Source organism: Athene cunicularia (assembly GCF_003259725.1).
Source record: "Athene cunicularia isolate RWA chromosome 3 unlocalized genomic scaffold, athCun1 chr3_part1, whole genome shotgun sequence".
Lineage (NCBI taxonomy): Eukaryota > Metazoa > Chordata > Aves > Strigiformes > Strigidae > Athene > Athene cunicularia.
In genome coordinates, this window is record NW_020799097.1 from 113,966,827 (window position 1) to 113,984,117 (window position 17,291).

The 17,291-nt window shown below is 38.5% G+C and overlaps 1 protein-coding gene across 6 annotated transcripts in view; it reads left to right on the forward strand.

Annotated features, from left to right (window-relative positions):
- Positions 1–17,291, forward strand: part of EML6 (echinoderm microtubule associated protein like 6) — a 118,642-nt gene that overhangs the window by 39,934 nt on the left and 61,417 nt on the right. For all 6 annotated transcript variants that reach the window (XM_026845303.1, XM_026845305.1, XM_026845304.1 and 3 more), the window contains exons 2-7: positions 141–300; positions 6,025–6,123; positions 8,200–8,268; positions 10,913–11,098; positions 12,976–13,111; positions 16,975–17,176. In XM_026845303.1, coding sequence (XP_026701104.1) covers positions 141–300; positions 6,025–6,123; positions 8,200–8,268; positions 10,913–11,098; positions 12,976–13,111; positions 16,975–17,176 — 852 coding nt within the window. The remainder of the gene's footprint in view (positions 1–140; positions 301–6,024; positions 6,124–8,199; positions 8,269–10,912; positions 11,099–12,975; positions 13,112–16,974; positions 17,177–17,291) is intronic.

Consider the following 17,291-nt stretch of genomic DNA (forward strand, 5'->3'; position numbering starts at 1 on the left):
ATACGGTTGTTTCAATGAACCAAAAGGAGCTGAAGTTTTTGAGAAATTTTTAAAAAAATGTTTTTTTTAAAAATTTTATGTTTTATACTATTTTGCTGATTCAGAAAGCGTATTATAACTTCAACTGTGTTCTATTTCAGCCTTGCAGTTCACCCGGATAAAACTTTAGTAGCAACAGGGCAGGTTGGGAAGGACCCTTACATTTGCATCTGGGATTCCTACCGGGTACAGACTGTGTCTGTTCTTAAGGATGCACATACACATGGAGTTGCCTGCTTAGCTTTTGATTCAGATGGCCAGGTTTGTATATCTTCTCTCTCTGTGTTTTGAATTTAGTTTGATTTCTGATCCTGCCCATTAAAGCATTTTTTTGTTTAGGTAGCTCTGTGGTTGTAGTACTGAAACTCCTATTACAATTAAATTTGTAATGCCTGGACTGCAAATACATCTTTCAAAGGTGTTTTTGAGATGAAAATATCATGCAAATCAAGTAGAGGCACTGGGTGTTGGACAAATATCCGTAGAAGAAATGTCCCTCTGTGGCTCACACATAATAGCTTCACCACACACTTGTCACCTGCTGTTCCAAGAGATCAGTTCCTGGCAAAGTCCCCACAACCCTGCAGCTTTTTTGGCAGAGGAGCTCCAGTAATGGTACTGCTAGGAGAGTCTCATTGGCTGGGGTGCAGTCAATTTAATAGAGCAACAAGGTTAGGACACAGAGTGTGTGATCAGATTATATGATATCTTGAGACAAAATTAAAAACGTAAGTAAATGGTGGGCTATTTGCAGCTAAGCACATTGATTTATCCCCCACACACACCCCAGAGCAAACTATTAACAGCATACAGTTGTAAATGCAGCAGGAGGAAAATCTACAATTCGCATAGACCTGAGAAATATTGCACGTTCGTGATTTCATAAATATCCATGCAGATTTTGTCATTATTGATGTCCAGATGCCTTTTCTGGGGTAACACTGTGGTCATGCTTTATAGTTGGTTGTTAAAGTACTTTTAGGAATGCGTAGATTAGCTGATAGCTGGATTCCTGAACAGATGGTTATTGGGTTTGTGTTTGCTTGTGGGCCTCAGAATTGTATCCCCATAATTGAGATTATTTTCTTAAAATCATCTACTATGTGGTTAGCTTCTGTTGAGAAGTGCTTCCCTATCATACGCACAGCTCCTCTTCCAATGACCACGCAGTGCTTTTATTACTCTCTGAGATCAGAACTGGCCATACATTGCACAAAATGTATTGTCAGGTGAACCGAAAGCACTTTTTATTCTGCATTACCTTCAGTTTAAAGATTATTCTGAAATGAGGGGCATCAACATGAGTGATCGCCTTCAACATGTTCAAGAAGCATCAGGTAACTTGAATTACTAAACAGCACTATGGATTGTATTTCCCCATTCAAAACTGGAACTAGGTTTCTATTTTAAGCCTAGCTTTCAGTGATCTTCCAGTTTTCTTAAAGTAAAGCCATTTCCTCTGAAATCTCCTGTGCCAATTCTAATTAAAGTAAAAGGTGTTCCTGGGAATTCTGGAAGAATTGGAAAACCCTCACATCAACAGAACAAAATTTATAATGCTGTAATATGTTTTTAAGATATTGTTAATTCAGAAATATCTGCTCTTAAATTTTAACTTCATAACACTGGTGGATAAATACTTTTTTTTTTTTTTCAAAACTGCTTTATGCACCTAATGGGAATAGACACACCCAAGAGCCCAATGAATATGAGTTAAACGTGGAGTCTCTTCTGAAAATCCAGCTGGGTGCCTTGCTGTAGTTAAAACCTGAACTGCCTGATGTGTTGACCTTGCAGAACAGTAACGTTCTGTTCTGGAATGCTGGAGAAGTTGCAGTTTATTCTGGAAATACAAATTTACACAGAAAGCTTTTATATCTGGAGAAAGACCAGTGCTGGAAAACATAAATATGGATAATGTGTCTTGGCTTTTGGCTGCTCTTTCTGGTTTTGCAGAAGAAGCTGCTGTGCTGAGCCAAAACGAAAGGGCATGGTGGAAAGGCTTGGGTGCTGGGAATTCAGAGCTGCTAACAGTTCCAGTTTATTTAGTCAGCACACCCAAGGGAGCTGGCATCTTTGTGAGATGACAGAACAGACTTCACAGACATTGCCTGCACCTTCCCTTCTAATGCTTGCTTTACATTCTGTTATACTGAAGGTTAATATCCAAGAAAGCCCCAAACCAGAAATAAATCCAACAATCACATGAGCTGTCGATGCAATGAAACAGGTATTCTTTTCTCTGCTCTGTCAGCTGTCGACTTTCTAAATAAAAGTAGACTGAGGAAAAGCCCAGATAATTCTGCTTCTCTCCCTGAGGTGCATCCCCATGAAATCAGCCTGGGTGCTTGTTCGGGGGGTTGCTGCTGTGCTTGGGCACAGCTCTGGTGTGTGGCTTGAGCATGGGTCTCCCCACAGTGACACTGCGCCTCTGTATTTCAGGCAAATTCATCGGCTCTTCGTGTGCCACAAACTCGGCAGTGTCTGCTCCAGGCATTCCAGTGAATTGGTTCTCAAATATGATTCCCTGATGGACTTGAGCTGACGCTGTGTGGAGACAGCTTGGTTGTCTCTGCCGTGCTTCCCAGGCATAACTTGCCCCAAACTGGGTGGTGGAGGGTGAACAGCATTTGTTATTTTCTGTAATGCATGAAGAAGAACAACATGCAGCCTAAATCAGGGGACAGCTTCTGTGCTTCCTTTACACTATGAACAGTTTTAAATTGGGAGACAAATATATTTTGAGTAAATTGCTTGTTTTGCACATTACCTGTAATTAATACTATATTTTAAAAGTACTGATGGGAGCTGAATATCTCTCAGAACTGTTGCAATTTAAAAATATATATTTTAGTTTGGGCTTTTTCTGTGTGCCCAGTAAATAACATTTGGTGGGAGGGAAGCTGCACTTTGTTCAGATGTTTAATGAAGAGTTCTCAGTTTGCCTGTAATTAATTCCTGATTCAACAAAAGACGTTTTTAACTGCAGTTTCTCCTTAAAGCTGCTAACATCTGACCTTCACAGAATTACCTACAAAGCTGATGTATTTTATATTGAAGCATTTCACTAATACTATACAGTTCAATTTCTGTTCTGAGTTATTTTAGATAAACCCTTTTTGTGTGCTTTCTAAAGATTATTTTTTTTTAATGGACTGAGCAGGGCACTGCCATAATACACACATACATTTCTAAATTGGGCATATAGACAGCAGTAGGCTTCTTCAGCCAGATCCTCTAAATTTGTGCAGATTTAAAAATAATTGTTTAATTATGTGCATAAATGACTTGGCAGATATTTTCTTCTGGTAGTTCTTTGAATTCTCCAAACAGAATTCTGTCAAGTTCTCTTCCAGAAGGAGGACTAAAAGTGTAAGTGTTTCAACCAAAAAGGAAATTCAGCATTTATCACTTTTCTGCTAGCAGGAAACCTTTCTCAGTAGACCTAGGTTAAAAGAAAATATTAAATATTTCTTAATTTCCCCTAGTACTTTCACTGTCCATGTACCCCGCTAATGGTAATTTCCTGGTAGACAGTTACAGTTCAGGTCTGGTGCTGTTCACATCATGAATCTAAAAGATACTGTAAGTACTGCCATGGTTTCCATGGTGAAAAGAAGGGTATAAAAGAGGTGAAGAAAAGTTGGAATTGGTGAAGCTTCCATGAAAAATATCTTGTGTGTTTTGATCAGTACATCCAAACCCCTGGGTTCACGGATTGCTCAAGGGCAAATGAAGCTGCTTTTTTTTACATTAAAAGGTCCTTTATCAAAATAAATATTTTTATCTGGGTAACTGGCAGGAGCATGTTCATTCTTTCCCACATTTAATTTTCTTTTTCCTTCATTACCACATGCCTAACAATCAAGCACATTGTCCTGGGGTAGGTGCAGCTCTTCAGTACACGTCTGAGATAGAGCCCCAAATTTTCTCTATCACATCTAGCAATAGAACCCCAAATGTTGAACCTATCTTTATCTGCCATTTCCAAGACTCGCACATGGAGCATTGTTGTGGTCACTGACAACTAAGCACCACACAGGCGCTTGGTCACTTCTACCCCCGACCTTGGGGCATGGGCAAGAGAATCAGAAAGGGAAAAAAATTAAAACTCATGGGTTGAGATCAGAACAGTTTAATAATTGAAATAAAATACACTAGTAGTAGTAATGAAACAGAACATAACTAAAAGAGTGAAATAAAACCCAAGACAGACAAGGGATGCACAGTGCGATAATGCATGTTGTCAACTCTCGTGAAACCAGTTCAAAAAGAGATATTACATTGCTCTAAAACAAAGGGACTGTAAACTGTTAAGAAGACAGTGAAGGGTGCTGTGTACCTACTATGTTCAAATCGGAGGCTTTTGACAGTGGCTCTCTTGAGGAGGATGTACACTGTGTTTTCATGCTTATTAAGTGGCCTGAAAAGGCACAGCGTACTTCAAATTATTTTGCAACAGGCTGAAAACTGGAGCCTTCTGTTTCTTTGTGAATAATGATATTTTTTCTCTCAGTAGTTGTTCAGTAGTTGATAGCATTACTGCAATTAATATTTTCTTTAATACAGCATTTTAGAGGAATGTCTGGTAACTGCATTTGTGTTCTTTGCTGGCTCAGTCCTTTTGTATTATCGTAGACATCTCCAGACTTTAAACAATTTGTTTATTGAAAATTTGAGCCAGAAATTACTGGTTGTTGAGTTGAAGGAAATTCAACTGAAGAGATTCAGTTTGCAAGTCATCTTCTTGAAGCAAGTCTTTAAAGAAGAGATCTGATCAGTGTACTCACTGAAACATATGTCTGTTTGGACCAGATGGTTCATCTACTGACCTTTGTCTCTGAGGCAAAAGGAAAAGTTTTTATTTATTGCATGTTCTTGAAGTGCAGACTTTCCTATCACAGACCAAAATGCTTAGGAGCCTCAGTTGGACTGTTAATTCCTTCTGATAAGAAGTTATTGGGACAGTGAGAAGGACAAGGAGTGGACAGTATGGACCCAACAGATAGGGAACTTCTCAAGAAGTCCCATTACTGAGCTATGAGATGGTTTCCAATGAAAACAATCTCTCCTCTTCCCATGATTCAAGTCACTTGGGCATGTTCCTTTTACCAATCAATCTCTGTGGGACAGAGCATCCCATATCCGTGATATATCCCCATCCCATCCATTACCTACAGTTGCAGTGCATTTGGCACCAGCATTGCCTTCACACTGGTACAGATCGTGACACCCTCTCCCGCCATCTCTGGTCTGCAGACAGAGGCCCCTCACCTCGTAAGAGACTCTGACAGCAGTCATGTACAGTTGGGTGTTATAAGCACAGTCGTTGGAAGGGAATTAAACCCACACCCTCCACAGTAACTGCTGAGCCTCTGCATATGTTGCAGATGTATGCAGTCTGCCTTTTCCCCTCCAGATCTTCCATTTTATTTTGTTCTTTTTCTTTCTTGTATTGTTGAAATTTAAAAGTATTAAAATTATTATTTTAATTGGTGATTAACCGTTTTAATAATTTTAGTTGATTTGGTGTTTTAATATTTTAGATGTTTCAAGTGGTAATTTGATTAAAAGTATATCCAATTCTGTTCCTAAAGCTCAACAACATGAACATAATGACCCAAACTGTATTTGGAAATAGCGAGAGTTTTCCTTTCCCATTCACATTCGTTATCAGATTAATAAATCAAAATGCCAGGGTGATGTGCACCTGAAACAAAGCACCTCAAATGCTTCATGATAAGAATTGTACTTGAGGCATTGGTAACCTCAAATGAACAGCCTGGCTGTTTAGCAAAGACCAGACATGTCAGGGGTTTCTCCTGTGGATAAGTAAGTGTAAATACCTTGATGGTGCCTTTGCACTGTGGTCCAAACACAAGCCACATACGGGAATATCAATGTGTACACGTAATAATCTGAATTATAGCAAAGTGATTTTTGAGTTGATTTTCTATTGACTGGATTACTATTGTTTTTCCTTAGCGTTTAGCTTCAGTGGGACTGGATGCCAAAAATACAGTGTGTATTTGGGACTGGAAGAGAGGAAAACTACTGGCAACAGCTACAGGCCATTCAGACAGGGTAATTGTATGAAGGATTTACTGCATTTTGTCTGGCACTTGCAAAAGTGGTTTTAAAATAATTTTTGTTTCTAGTGGGCTAATGTGAAGATAGTTTTGATTGTTCTACCTGGCTTTTAAAATACTGAGCAAAGTCTTTATTTCTTCTCATTCTGCCAGACAGAGCACAAAGCACCATGTTAGTGAATGAGGCAGTGATGGATTCTTGAGCTGTCTAGTGAGCCCAGGGAGGAAATGCTTTGCAACTGCACCCTGATTAGGATGATTTATAGCTCTTTATATGAGATGTGAAATGCTAGCTCAGTGAACAAAGGTCATGCTCTTCCTGAGGATGTCAAGAAGACAGTTTATCCTGAGGGAAAGTTTAATTATCTCCATTTTAGTTTTGCTCAAGACCGTTACTTGTAGAAGAAACATAATTAGGATAAGTAGTCCTTTTATATCTATTAAGTGCAAGTAAAGGATCATAACTTCAATAAATATGAGAACTGAACAGGCTTGAGTTTAGACTGTTATTCAGGTTTAGGAAATGTTTGAAGAGGTTTAGCAAAATACCTCCCCAATATACATGAGCACAAGGTTGTATACATTAAAATAAATGCAGAACATGTTCTCTTATCCATATTATGATATTATAACATGTTAGAATGTTATAGTATTGAGGTACTGTAATGTTTTACTACGCATGATGGGGTATTTATATGTGCAAAGCAGCAGACTAAACCCTTCTTTACAGTTTCTCTGTACATAAAGTCTATCTGCATCTTATGTGTCACTCGAATAAATCTGGTAGTTCATTTTTAATTACAATGTTCAGAACATGACAGAATCTTAGTCCTTATTCGAATTTCTCTTTCAGAACTGATTCACTTCCCAGTTACATCAGTAGAAGTTTTGCTACTGACCTCAGTAGGTACCAGATCAGGTTCTGAATTAGCAGAAGACTCCAGGACAGGCAAGAAGTGCTAAAATCTTGGTCCCAGTAGACTTTCACAACCAGAAAAATGACATTTTCCACTGAAGAGGCAGCGGAAAAGAATGCATACCTAATTAGGCCACAAATTCTGATGATTTAGCGTGCAGGAGTCATAAAGCATTTCCAAAAGTGAAATATCTTGTGCGTTCAAGCAACATTTAAATAAAATAGTGTTTGGAACTACTGCAAATCCTGACATTTATAAAGATGACATATATTTAGTAGGAAGGCAGTGCTTCCCTGTGTATAGAATGAATTATGTCTAATATGTTCCTTTATGTTGATTGAAATTCTCTTGTGATTTATGCTTAACAACTACAGAGCTAAAAGCAGCAAAAAAATCCCATTGTCTTTCTCTACAGACACACATTTCCTGAAGAAACTGATGATTGTGTTAACCTTATTGGTTTTCAGCTTGGACACTGGAAAGCTGAATGCCAAAGATAAAAAGTCCGAATAAGAGTATATTGTTGAAAATCTGGGCCCAAATGCAAACTTGCTGGTTTTAAACTTTATACCACGTTTGCCATTTGGCATAATCCCATAGTCATAAAATACACTGCAAGTTTGTTCTGGTAAAGTATATAGGATCTGATACTTCATGTTTTGATGCATACTGTTACAAATGTGACATGAGTCAAAATGAAGAATTCAGTTGTTTTAACTCTGTAGATAGTCAGATGAATGATACTTACCTATTTTGTCACTGGGGTCTTTTGGTAATACCATAAATTTTACCTAAAATAATGAATCAAGATAAATGTACCAATCTTTCCTTCGTAAGCTTGAGGAACATTAGCTTACACCATAAGTCCCATTTTATTTGAGATATTGCCTATTCAATTACATCAATAACAAGTTGGAATAGACTGGTGTTGTGAAGGCAGGAATGAGGTGTCTTGGCAGAACTATGTGAGGAAGCCTGAGTATTTGCCTTAATCTTTGTTTACAGGGGTTTCCAGATCTACCTAAAGCGCATTCTTTCATTTTTAGTAGTATGTTGCAACAGCAATGATGCCTAAAAATTGGTGAAAGTGACCTGGTAAAAGTGATGCAATCACTGTATAATTTAAAGTACCATCTTACTGTATTCCTTAACAGATATTCGATATTTCCTGGGATCAATATCAACCAAATAGAATTGTCAGCTGTGGAGTAAAACACATAAAGGTAAATAGTTTTTATTGTTTACTTGTTAAAAACTAATTAAATGTCACCAAAGAAATACGTCCTCTTATACGATGTGGGCTTTAAATATAAGACAGGTTATGTTTTTCTCGGTGAACATTTGAGCACAACTTTTTATTTGAAGCCAATTTAGACGTTGAGCAGTGACTCAGATGCAGACCTGCTTAACAAGCAAGATGGGAAGATCATTTGGTGTAATTTTCATCATTACATACTTGTAATTTTGGGTCTCTCTGCCCTCTCCATTCCACCTAAACTGTCTCAGCCTTTAGTGCTTTCTCTGATCAAGCATCGCAGAGGGCCACTGGATGAGTATAGGGGGAACTAAGTTATTAAATGTGAATTGGATGAACTGCAGTTTGTCCAATCAAGCTCCCAGCATTCGTAGGAATACCACAGAAAAGGTGTGCAAGACCTGCAGAGATGAACAGATGAAAACTCCAGGGTCCCCCTGTTTTCTCCCTCTAATTCACCTTTTCTGGAGGTGATGTAAATACGAACATAGATATATACTTTAAGTTAAGGATAAAACATTCTTGTGCCTGTGGAAAGCTTAGAAAGAAATCCTTCTGTTTGACAATATTTCCTGCAGGTTTCTATTTTTCTTCTGTTTCATCAAAAGCATTCCTAACAGATGGCAATTATTTCACATGACTGGGGTGGGAAGAGCTTTAACTAGAAGTTTAGGAAACCAGTTAATATCTCTAGTTCTGGTTACTGAGAAGCTTGTGCCCTTAAAACCACCACTGCTTCCAAACTGTGGGTGGTTTTGGCAGCACTGATGCCATCTGTTGTGTTCTGCAAGCTGTTTTCCAAAAACCTGTTTTTCTTTGGCACCTGTATTATGTTTAAAATGGCCATAATTACCCTGAACATGCATAATATCAGGCAAAGTAAATACATCTAGATAGAGGCATGCCAAAAAAAAAAAAAAAAAAAAAAAAAAAAAAAAAAAAAAAAAAAAAAAAAGCAGCGTGGAGGGAAAATGATTAGCTATTCCCCTCCAGTGATGCTCAAACAACAGTCCTTCATTATAAGGCTGCAGGAATGTGATAACTACTTTAACTTGCCATGAAGGAAAAGAACAGCTCAGAGTGCTTGTATCACTGTGAGAATCAGGACTAATACTTGGGCATGGTGCCATTTACCCCTTTAGCATTTCATTTCTATTGGCTCATTTGACTGAGCAGATATTAGGAGCTGTGGTAAAACCTAGGAGCTAAAGAATCTGACACCGAGCTCAGGTTCTTCCCTCCATCTGTTTCCTAACACTGCTACTGGTTCTCTTGCCCTTCTTCAGCCAACCAGAAGCGAGGAGAGAACATGTTTTACCCCCAGGATGAAAGCCCTGGGGGAGGTATTCTCCCCGCCTTCTCTTAAATTGCCTTATTTTAGGAGTCAAAGGGAAAATTTAAGTGAATTAGAGAAGGATATGAAATAAAAAGCCTTGATCCAAGGACTTTCTGGAACTCAACTTTATAGGAGTTTTATAGGAGCAAGTACAAAGAGAAAGCTTAAAGTACAGCTTATAGCCACAAAAAGATGTAGGCATATAAAATGGAATGAGGTAGACATGCGTCTGTGTCAGACACTTCAATGTTCCTGTCCAGGCTCTGGAAGTATCTCTCCAGTGTGCAGGGGACCACAGAGCATAGACGCCTCCACTAGTAAAGGCCTGAGCTGACAAGTCCATTCGGGACTTGCTACATCCTAGTGCTGGCAGGCCTGGATGTTTCAGCACATCTCTTCCACATCTCATTGAAATTCTCCTTACTCTGCCTTCTCTGGAAGGTCTGATCCTTGAGGGGGAGCTAGTGCACAAACTACCCTCTCTGCTTTATAAAATGATATTTATATTTGAAAAAAAAAAAAAAGCACTGATTCAAAAAGAAAAGAGAAACAAGATTTCTAGCCCACCACTAAAGACACCTTTCTAAGACAAACTTTGTATCCTCTTGACTTTTTTTTCTCTTCCCCAATCAATCTTACATTCTTTTTTTGCAGCACACTACCGTGTCTGTGTAGAAGTCAAAAAGGTCACCAGTCCACACTTAGACAACCTCTTAGTCTTGTGGTCAGTCAGAAAGGGCTGTTTCACATACAGGTGTTTGCAGTCTCCATCCAACAGATGGTTTCTCAGTAAACATAACTGTATTTGAAGGATGTGTCTCTTTCGGTGCTCTGGAAAAGGGCAGAAGTGTCTATTCCAGGCACACAAGTTCCCTAATATAAAGTATTTTATTACTTCAGAACCGTAGCTGTATTTTAAGTTTTCCAGACAAGAGAAGTGGGATGTTCTTGGCTTTAAAAAGCGTGCATTCATACTGACAGACATCACCCAGCCCAAACGTGGCGAAGGATGTGAGGTAACACCAAGGGGTAGTGCAGCAATAGTGAATTGGAACTGAGCCTCAGTTTCTCAGACAGTTTGATCCTTTTGTTTTGTTCTTAGACTTCCTGCATTTGCGTGAGGGCTCCCTTGGTAAGCGGGCAGTTCCTGCAGTGCTGAGCATTCTGACAGACACTCTTCTGTAAGGATGTACCTCTGAGATCTGCACGCTAATATGAAACATTTATATTTAATAACACCGTTTTTAATAATAACATTTATATTTGCATTTGACAGTTTTGGACGTTGTGTGGAAATGCACTGACAGCAAAGAGAGGAATATTTGGTAAAATGGGAGATCTCCAAACTATCCTTTGTTTAGCATGTGCAAAAGAAGATATCACGTACTCTGGTGCTTTAAATGGTGACATCTATGTTTGGAAAGGGCTAAACTTAGTCCGCACAATCCAAGGAGCACATAGTGTAAGTGGTGTTTTTAATGTCGATTTCTGAAACGAGCTGTTCACTGGATGGAAAAACTGCTTGAAGGCTTGTCTCCAAAGATTTTCTTCTGTTTCAGGTCAGAAGAATGTCTAAGACTATTCATCAATTAAGAACTTTAATCTTATACTTCGTTTACATGTTGTCAACCTGTTGAACTGGTATTGACAGAACTGCTGACCTTTATAGCACTGATTTAAGCAAGCAGACTAAATCTGAAGCGAAGCTTCTAAATCTCAATTTCACTGATTGAGTAGTTTCAGTTATGTTCATATCACTGAAAAATAGTTGGTAACCAAATGATCTTATTTTAAATAGAATTTTAGCAGTAAAATTTCCAACACTGAAGATTAATTTTTCGTGAAAGCTTCAATGTGGAGTAAACCTGTTTAATCTGTGAATTGCATTCCCACCGTGTTCCAAAGGCCGTTCACTGCAGTTGGCCTCCTAACAACCACCCCTAATTTGGAGCAGTTACAATTACAGAGAGGAAGGGGAATGTGTCGATCATGTTCGATTTCTAACACAATAAATTTACATCTCTGTTGTTGCTGCAGTAAAGGCACAGGAGGGTCTTCATGTCTTGTTTCAGATGTATTTGAGAACTACTCCTGTTTTGAATGTGATTGTGGCTACTGGCATTCTAGCATGGGTTTTTTGGATAAAAGGAAACACAAGAGTTTTCCTTAGAAGAGTGATAGGAAATCTACAGTTTTCTTCTCGAACCTTTCTAGAAAGAACACTGAAAACCGAACAGCTTTTTCTGACCTCCCAAAACGAGTCTTGTTGGCAGGGCATCCAGATTCATAGTATCTCCTCAAATTAAATCTAAGCATGCAGGAAGGAGAGTAATCGTTATTTGTATAATCAATCCCTAATTTCCGAAAGCATTCAGCCTGGTCAGTGGGGCATCTTACCTGCAGTACTACTGTGTCATTGCTGGGTTGTGGTTATGTGCAACTCCCAGAACATGGGAGTATCTTTGACAAACAACAAACCTTTGTAGTGTATTTGCAGAATTATTTTTTTTTTAGATTCATTAGAATGACTCGATAGAATCTCTTTCTATATAATGTGTTCTGTTTCATCCTGGTAAATTAGGGGGTTTGCCACAGCTAATATGCAGTCTCTTGCCCAATTTCTAATCTCTGTGTAATTAATTATTAGAAATGCTCATTTATTAAGACATTGAACCAGGCTGCTTTGAAAGCAGAGGTCTGTCTTATCTTCATTTTATTAATTTCCATGCAGTTCAACTTGTCTCTTAACTGAGAGGTTTTCCTAATAAAATACTGAATCAGCAGGCATTCCAAGAGATATTCCAATGTAGTACAGCACAGTCATCAATAATGAGGCATTTTCAAAAATGAAGAAATTCAATCTGTAACATAATCTTGTCTTTCAACGAAGAGAATGAATTGACACTCTTTCAGTTCCTGTCAGATTCCAAATGATGTCTGAACTGAATTCATGAAAGAATGTCTGAGTCATCTCCGCACCTGTAAGAATATTTGTATTGCTTGTTTGCTTGTTTTTGTTTATTCTGGGTAACTGTTTATTTTAAGTGCCCCATTACTTATTAAATAGTCCTAGTAATAATATTAGCTAAACCAAATTTGAAGTTCTGCAAATAGGCTGTATCACTGCTGTTTGTACTAAAATTTCTACACAAATCACTGAAGTGGGAGCACTTGAAATAAAAGTATCCCCCTGTGTTTGCTGGTTTGCTTTCTGGATGGACAACATTTGACTGCCTAGCAGTTTGTAGCCTTTAATAAGAGCCTGTTGAAAAATGTTTGCTTTGTGTGTTTAAATTGATTGTAAAGAACTTTAAAACTTGTTATACTGTTGGTTAACAGGCTGGAATTTTTAGTATGTATGCCTGTGAGGAAGGTTTTGCCACTGGAGGGAGAGATGGTTGCATTCGTTTATGGGACACTGATTTCAAGCCAATTACTAAAATTGATCTCAGGGAGACTGAACAAGGATACAAAGGTAATGAGCTATTACTTTAATGGCTTTCCACACGTCTAGATAATGGTTTATGACACAGTTTAATTTGAACCATAAATGCCTTTGCGTACTGCTGATTTTTTTTTACTTAATGACTGTATTGACGTTTGAGATCTGTGTTTCCTTTTTTTCCTCTGGCAATGACGTAGCCTGAAGAGTTTTCTGTTTCATAGTATAAAGAGGGATGCTTATAGTTGCTGCTCCCTACCATACAAAGACAAGAAGATAAGTAAAAACTGATTAAATGCAAAAAGATAGGAGAATTAAGTTAGACAGTCTTTAACTTAATTAATTATTTGCAATTTATTCAAATAATGGAGATTTTTGGAACCCGATATTCAAAGACGCTGAGCATCTGAATGCTGCATTAGGTTTGGAATGGTAGCACTTGGCGTATTTAATAGAGAGAATGTTATTAAATTCTTGACCATCGTATTTGTTGAATCTAATCATGTTTCCTATAAGCTTAGCCGTCACTGTATGATTAGACTCTGGGAGGACTTCCAGTCTCCATAGATCATGATGCACTCTTTACCAGGATCCTAGCCTGCTGGAAGCTCCACATGTCCATTTGGATGGTCCGTAGTGGTCTGTCTGCTGGTTTGAAGCAGGCTGTATAGACTTTTGGCAGCCAACTCTGTAATGCGTAATGTTAATCTCCCCTGCTTCCTACCATATGCTTTTAGACTTAATTTTCATGTTAAAATTACCCCTGGAATAGTCAAGAGGCCACTAAGAAGGACAACATTTTCCTTCTGAATTATGGATATTTTGGCCTGTGATCTAGTAGCAAGCTTGTTGCATTTGTTTTTTCCTCTTACTTAGACCAGAAGAGCTGATGATTCTAACACTGGTAAAATGCATAGGTTTGCAATATCCAGGCTCATCCAGCAAGTAAACTGCCAGCAGCCTCAGATGAACACTGCTCTGCCTTACTGTAGTGAAAACTCATGGAATTTATCCCTCAAAAAAGTTGCCAGACCCTCAACCAGTAGTCCCTTTGCTCTGCACTTCTGGCTTTATCAAGTTTTTTGCAGCTAGAATCATTAATGTTTAGCACTCACTTCTAGAAAGCAATGGCAATACCTTATGACCATGTACAGCAGTTCTGATCAATTTAGAAATACTTTCTAGAAATGGTAGAGAAAGAAGCCGGCACCTGTGGGTTAGACCCCTCTGCGTAATACCGGTCTGGCGGGCAGTCTGTTCCTGATAAAGCTCAGAATAGCAGATATGGAGGGTGACACAGAGAGAGCAATGGTTACACATGGAACGTGCATCTTCAGCCTCCTTTGTTCTTTGTGAAGTGCTTCAGGGAGGGAGCTTTGTCCAGCACACTTGCAAGAGCAGATTAGAAGCCATTTTTTTACTCTTAGTGCTGCCTGGGATGTGTCCACACTCAATGCAAAACAGACTTTAGCTGACTTGAGTTACATTTAATTGACTGTAGTTATCCCTGTGGAAAATTATGACTTCCAAATTAGATTACAGAGCTGCAATGTATTGATAAAGGTGTGTTCCTCAAGCACGTGGTCTGCAGGAAGCCACTAGCTGCCCTTCTACAGGCTGCCTAAGAAAAGTTTTTGATCCTGATGAACGTTCAGTCAAGGAAAGGCTTATTGAAGTTGAATTCTCATTAGACATGATGTGGACTGATTCTAATTTGATGCCACTATTTCTACCATCTCCTAAACGCTACAGGGTATGGAATGTATAGCTGCGAGCAGAGAAGTAGAACCAGGCACTGTAACAGCAGCTGTTAGACAGTCAATAGAGGGTTTCGCTGTCGTCTTAGCTGGCAAAAGTAGTAAAAAATTCCATTGGCAGGAAGTGAATTGAGTTGCCATTTAGATCTTTATGTTAATGATAAGAAATTTAAAAAAATATGATTGATTTCTAAAATTTAAAACTGAAACACTGCCTAAATCTTGTCTTAAAAGCATTTAAATTCTTCAGATTTATGTATGTTTGTTAAAATAAAAACATTGCCTGCTTTAGTGGCAAGAAATGGACTTAAGCAAGTCTGCAGGATTTTACCAGACCTTAATCAAAGATGGTGTGCCCATGAGTATAATCACTGAGACTAAGTAAAAATGCATGGTGCTGTATCTGGGAGAAGTGTGCTGGGACAGCTGGTTGGCTGCAGCTGTGAAAAATCGGGACCTTGGGGGTGAGTGCAGGTCATAAAATCCAAGTGTGCACTTATACCCTGTCACCATCATTTTTAAAAGTGTTTTATCTTTTTCCTGTTTCAGGGTTTCTTCTCTCTCTGTGTTCTTTCAGTCTTGCCTGCAATGTTCCTGTTATGTCTCTGTCCTTTTCTGCTGTTCCTTCTCCATATGTCCTCCCCTGATGATCACTTCCATTTAGTGATTGCTGCTGACAGACTCTGCAAATTCTGTTTAGTTATGTCAGTGGCACTCATTAGTTTAAGCACGTGTGTAACTTCAGGCAATGTGGTAGCCTTAAGAGCTTACCTATGACCACCTATTCCTTCTTGCCAATTACTTTTTTCCCAAACAGTTTTGCAAGAGCATCAACTTTCAAACTTAAATCATTTTTTTAGGGTGCCAGCAAGTTATTTCCCACCTCCCACCCCATATATACGCTCATTCATCACTTACGCTGTAGTGGAGCGTGCTAAAGATTTGTAAATGAGGTGTTTCCCCAGGAAGGATCTGAACATAGGCTTGGCTTTTATATTTAAACATATCTGTCTATTAGTAAAAAAGTCTGATCATAGCTAATCATTATATGTGGTACATCACTGAAAACATCACAAGATGTCTCGTATTCTAAAACTTAACAGTACCCATATTCCACTTACCATCTCAACTTCATTCCTTGTGTGGCCTTTGGTGTGTATCAAGAAGATGTCAATCATAACTTCGGTATAAATTTAGCTAAGTCACAAAATAACATTATCAAGATTTAAAGGTACTGGGAATGGACAAGACAATAAATGAAGATTAATTTGCCCTTCTCAAGAGATGGCACAAAATGCCTACAATATATTTTAGTTATGTGACCAGTAGTTAATTGCATTGTGTATTTGGTTCCAGAAGATGTTAAAATGATGACACAATTGACCTTGACTACATGACAAATGTATTTTTTTTTTTATTCATTCACATCTCTCAGAATCTAGACCCATTATCCAAACTTTAATTTTCATGTAATGAAACAGAAAATACAAACACTGCAGGCAGTCAACCAGAGAATGCTATCAAATTGCTAAGAGGGTGTTTTTAAGCTTGTGGTTAGTAAAATCCAGTCTTCAAAGTTAGGATCAGATTTGTGGAATAAGGTCAGTTTCTTTCAAAGCTATGCAAAGCAAGATTCTCTTGCTTGGCTTAATTGGTTGGGGCTAAAATGGAGAAGTGTGATAACATGGACACAAACCATTTAAATTCACCATTAAAATTTTGTTCAACATTTTATTTAAATGTGCAAAGAAAGCAAGGTACTGAGAGAAAAGAAATAAATCCAGTTTCAGTCACAGGAACCTTGCCTAATCTAAAATTCAGATCTTTATGGGAAATTGAATTGTTTTTTAAAGTAAATTCCCAAGGTGTATGCAAAGCATGAGAGCTTGATCCCCTGAGAAACTGGCCGCGGAAATGTTAGACACTCAGCATTTTCCCAGGATTGAGCCTTCTCTGTCAAATGGAGATAATTTAACATAACCGTTCTGAGATTCTCATCTGCTGTGATGTACTATGAGACGTCCGTGTCAAAACATAACACTTGTTATAAATTAACTCCTGAAGTCTTAATGATCTTTGCTGTACTATCACTTTGTCTTGTCATTGCCATTAATCTAAGGTTATTCTGTCCCCTGTCAGGTTTGTCCATCCGAAGTGTCTGTTGGAAAGCAGACAGACTTTTAGCAGGGACCCAGGACAGTGAAATATTTGAGGTGCTAGTAAGAGAGAGAGATAAACCCATGCTGATCATGCAGGGTCACTGTGAAGGGGAGCTCTGGGCCCTGGCGGTCCATCCAAAGAAGCCTTTGGTAGTCACAGGCAGTGACGATCGGTCTGTACGGTAAGGCTAGATCTTATTTATTTTTGTATCTATTCATGCATGTACACATTAACTTGTAATTTAATTATTTTCTGGCCTTATGTTTAGACTTCATTAAGAAAACGGGGGGGGGGGG